A 4,559-nucleotide genomic window follows, 5' to 3' on the forward strand; every position below is an offset into this window, starting at 1 on the left:
TAAATTGAACAATATTTATTAAAATACAAAAATACACTTTTCTCACATTACAATCAGTGTTCTTTTGTTGGCATTCCCCCCACCCATACCATCCCCTTCAAATCTGAACCCTTTATTTCCTCTTAAAGCTAAAATAATAACTGAAAGTTACATCATTAAATTGACCAGACTAACAGATCTTGCCCCCTGCCTATAGCTCTACTGGAGGTAGGCCTAGGGGAGGGAAGCTTCCCTCCATGGTGCCCCATTCAACAGGACTCCATGCAGAACTCAGTTGTGTGAGCCCGCTTGTCACTTTTGTTGTAACTGGGTTTCACATCTCCCCCCCACCCCCCGAACATCCTTGTTGGCAAAGGCTTCTTTAACTTGAGCCTGTGCCCTTTTTAGCTCTCCTTTTTTCCTCGCTACTCATGTTCTGCCCCCACTCCATCACCACAACCAGTTGGCATCAGCTGTAATAATCCCTAATGAATCAGCATTTAGAATAGTCACCAAATCCCAAGCATGAGAAAAGCTTCCACTCCCCTAAGTTCCCCCACTCCCAGCCTCTCCTCTTTCTCCACCTTTAAACAAACAAGATCTTTTCTGAAAAATCATAAAATGTCATCGTTGTCTACAATCATTTGTCAGATACCCGGAACAACAGGTGGACTCGGCACAATGCTAATTTATGGCCTCCTGTGAATCATCCCCTCTGCTTTTCTGCCTCCCTCCTTCCCCAGTGCCGCACCCCCTTCTGGCCACCTCCTCCCGGGAAACCCTGAATAGACACATGCCTTGCAGAGTGGGTTATGCCCAACTGCAGGAATCTGGTGCAGTGTGAAAGCATTCGACTGAGAGCTACGCCAGCTCCCTTTCTTCTAAGCTGTCCTGAAGCATTGTCGGGGGAGATACATGCAAGTCTTAGGGCACAAACCCAGAGGACTTGTGCTCATGGACAAAGAAACAACCCCTTTAAGGATTCATTTGAATGTTGGTGGTTTTCCTACTTAAAATATATTTACAGATCTATCGTCCCCTTTGCCTATGAAAAAAAATTATTGCCTCTCAACATTTTGGCAGAGTACAAATTTGTGATGCTTTTTTAAATTATTTTTATAAGATAGATCTGTAAAGACAGCTCTCAGCTTAAGAAAGATGTCTGTAGAAATTGTATTCCTATATCATGTGAAGCATCTTCTAAAAAATGACAGGTGCGATCTATCATTCCTACCCCCAGCAGTCCACACCCTGCCTCTCTAGGGGTGCTGGTTGCTGTAGCTTGTTTTGTCTGAGCAGTTTCCATCTTACACCAGTTGATTGAGGCTCCTACCCACAACATTGCCAAGATTCCCTTCCCTCCCCCTTTAAATAGAACTTACAAGTTAGAAAATAGTTGTGTTTTAATTTTTTTTGTTTTTAAATTTTAATATAATCTTTAACCAGCCCATAGATTTAATATATAAGCATATACAAGAAAAAGTCTCTCCCCACTCTGTACAAAAGTTGCTCTTTTTTGTGCATTCTATTGCATTTTATAAGTTTTTTGAGGGAGGGGAGTCATATTTGAGTTTCCTGTACCTTGTCCTTGGTATGGGTCTGAATTATATAAGGTTCAGAGATAGTGGTGACTGTGGGGTGCAGAGAGTTCCCCAGGCTGTTTTCTGTCCAGTGGGCCCCGTGTGCTGGTTTGTAGGTGTTGTAGTTAATATGGTCATGTATTGTGGGCAACACTACTGCCCCCTCACCTGATACACCGGATGGCGCTGCTGTTGCTGCTGCAGATGCTGCTGCTGGGATGTCTTCATCCACCTGGATAATCTCTACTGTCCTGGCAGCTGTGACTGTACTCCGCTGCTGGTGCCGCTTGCGAAGTTTATAGAAGACAATCAACATGGCAGCAGCTAGGAGTGTCACGGCCACAAAGCAGCCAATGATGATCTTGGTGGTCTTCATGACTTCATCCAGGCTGGTCTGCATCTTGTCGGTGGTGTCTGTTGAGGGTACTGGCACCTGCTTGGGCACACGGGTGGTCTGAATGAGCACCGTGGTAGAGGTGGTATATGCCGGCTGGTAACCAGTGGATGTGGTGGGAACAGGCTTGTACTTTCGTGTTATGTCCTCAGGTGAGATCTCTGTGGTCTCCACTGTTACTGTGGTGAAGAAGCTGAAGTTGGGGGTGTTGAGCTCGGCCGAGCTCACATTGAGGTAGGCCGAGGCATTGGAGTTGCCTGCCACATTGGTCACCATGCATGTGTATACTCCAGTGTCTATGAGCAGCACACGAGAAAAGTTCAAGGTGCCATCATTAAGGACAGAGATCCGTGGGTGTCGGGAGGCGTGGCTGAGCACTGTTCCATTGGGCAGCAACCACTTCACAGAGGACATAGGGGGAGTCCGGCACTTAAGTTCTGCCATCCGATCCTCAGAGATATTGAGGTCCCGGGGTGCATCCATGATGAAGGGAGCAGAGCACTGAAAGGCCGCCTGGTCCACCTCCACCAGGTAACGGCCTCGCATGTGCATGGGAGCATGACAGCGGCCACAGCAGGTGGAATTGGTGGGAATGTACTCCCGAAGCCACCAAGCCAGCCACAGGATGTCACAATCACAGTTCCAAGGATTGTGGTGTAGGTGCAACTCCACTAGGTATCTCAGGGGAGTGAAGAGGTCATGGGGCAAGGATGAAAGGTTATTGTGGGCCAAGTTGAGTTCCACAAGGGAAGCCAGCCCATCAAAAGCATTCCTCTCAATCAAGCTGACTTGTGAGTTCATCACCCACAGTTTCTTGAGAGAGCTAAGGCCATGGAAGGACCCTGGCCTGATCTCAGGAAAGTGGTTCCCTGACATCTCAAGCTCCTCTAGCCCCACTAGCGGTGTAAGATTGGGCATATCCTTAATGTTGCACATGCCCAAATTCAGGTACTTGAGATTGAACAGTCCCTCAAAAGCTCCCTCGGAGATATACTCCAGCTTCTTGAGCTCCCCCAAGTCCAGACGCATGAGGGAGGGCACCCGGTTGAAGGCATAAGAGGGGATGCTTTCAATGGGGTTGTTGCGAAGCCAGAGCTCCCGCAGCTTTGACAGGTACTCAAAGGCCCCACTGGGGATGACAGTCAGCCAGTTGTCAAACAGTTCCAGGGTGTTGAGACTGGCGAGGCCATTGAAGGCCCCCACCTCTATTTGCCTGATGGAGTTCCTGCCCAGCTGCAGGACCTCCAAGTGGTGGAGGTGCCTGAAGGTGTCGGCCTGAATCATCTGGATGTTGTTTTCCATGAGGTTGAGATACCGGGTGTTGGAAGGAATACCCTGCGGGACCTCAGAGAGGCCCCGGCGGGTGCACACCACCTTGCTGAACTGGTTACTGCAGGAACAGACGGAGGGGCAGTTCTGGGGCCCGGCTGAAGCGGCAGCAGCGATGGCTGCACACAGAATCCACACTTGCGCCGTGAGGTAGACGACGGGAAGCAGGACGGCATTCCAGGTGTGGTGCACAGTTACCTGCCACAAGAGCTTCATGGTGTGGCACGTTCATAATTCACCATCGCCTGGGATTTTGGCTTGGAAAAGAGAACCAGCCTTACCCCGGCTTAAGTGAGCTAGGAGCTCCTCTTTCCATCTGGAGAAGGAGGTGGGGAGGGGGCGATTAGAGACGAGCAGATCGGCCTAGAAAAATCCTGCCAAACTACAGAGCGGCCCCTCATCCACCAGCCCACCCCCAAGGCCAGCCCATAGAAAGCTAAGACTTTTCTCTCCCACGTTGCAACCATCCCCACCCAATTCGCTGTCACCTACCTCGGAAGGAAAGCAGGAAAGAATTAGCGCCTTGTCCTTAAGCTTTCTCCACGGGAGCTGGGTACATCGTTCCCATTCTGACTTTAGTTTTAATTAACAAAGGGGGAAGTGGTGGGGGCAGGGAGGGCAGCGGGGAGGGGAGGGGTGGGGGAGACAAAATGGCTTCTAGTAAATCCGGAGCCGGCGAAGCCGCGGAGTTGAGGCGCGCCAGGGAGAGCCAAGGCCCGGCGGGCTATGCAGGTGCATGCCCCCCCGAGATCCCGAAGAGCGGCGCCACCGGCGCTTCCCTGCTTTGTCCTTGGACCCTGGCACCAGCTCGCTCCAGCCGCGGGGGAAGGCGCTTCATCGCCAAAGTGTGTCTCCGGCGCCCCCAGCCCTCTCCCTGGGCTGTCGCTGGGGATGGGGGTGCGGGGGCGCCCCGAAGCCGCCCAGGCCGCGCTTCCCGGCTGCTGCGCTGCTCTCCACTCCGCTTTCCCGGCGTCGGCCGCCTGGAGCTGGCGGCAGATGATTGCAGTCGTGAGCTCGCGGAGCTGCGAGAGTTAAGAGGTGTTAGCTGCGCCTTCGCCCTCCTTAGGCACACACCCCCTTTCTCCTCGCCTCTTCTCCAAAGGGTTAAAAAGACAAAAACTGGGCTCAGTTCTCCAGTCCCGCCGTCTGCTGGCGCGAGGAGCGGTAATCCGTCCAGCCCCGGAGGGGCAGCAGCGTGGACGTGGCGTCGGGGCCCGGTCCGCGAGCGGAGGAGCGCGCAGCGCCCGCGGTCGCGCCCGCACCGCAGGCCCCTTCAG

At 52.4% G+C, this 4,559-nt stretch overlaps 2 protein-coding genes across 5 annotated transcripts in view; one reads left to right on the forward strand and one right to left on the reverse strand.

Moving 5' to 3' along the window:
* The window catches only part of Lrrc4 (leucine rich repeat containing 4), a 35,196-nt gene extending 30,643 nt beyond the window's left edge, over positions 1-4,553 (reverse strand). For 3 of the 4 annotated variants that reach the window (XR_003378563.1, XR_003378562.1, XM_026788558.1), the window contains exons 1-2: positions 3,775-4,553; positions 1,728-3,598 (exon numbers count right to left, since the gene is read on the reverse strand). Coding sequence is in view for 2 of the 4 variants with exons in the window: in XM_026788558.1 (XP_026644359.1) it covers positions 1,728-3,498 (1,771 nt within the window). In the remaining 2 variants the exon portion in view is untranslated. Of the gene's footprint in view, positions 1-1,364; positions 3,599-3,774 lie in introns of those variants that run through there. The other variant, XM_005365722.2, reaches the window with a different exon arrangement.
* Snd1 (staphylococcal nuclease and tudor domain containing 1) overlaps positions 1-4,559 on the forward strand; it is a 408,605-nt gene that overhangs the window by 348,280 nt on the left and 55,766 nt on the right. The gene's annotated exons all lie outside the window — the stretch shown is intronic.

This window comes from Microtus ochrogaster, unplaced genomic scaffold (genome assembly GCF_000317375.1).
Source record: "Microtus ochrogaster isolate Prairie Vole_2 unplaced genomic scaffold, MicOch1.0 UNK4, whole genome shotgun sequence".
Taxonomy (NCBI): Eukaryota; Metazoa; Chordata; class Mammalia; order Rodentia; family Cricetidae; genus Microtus; species Microtus ochrogaster.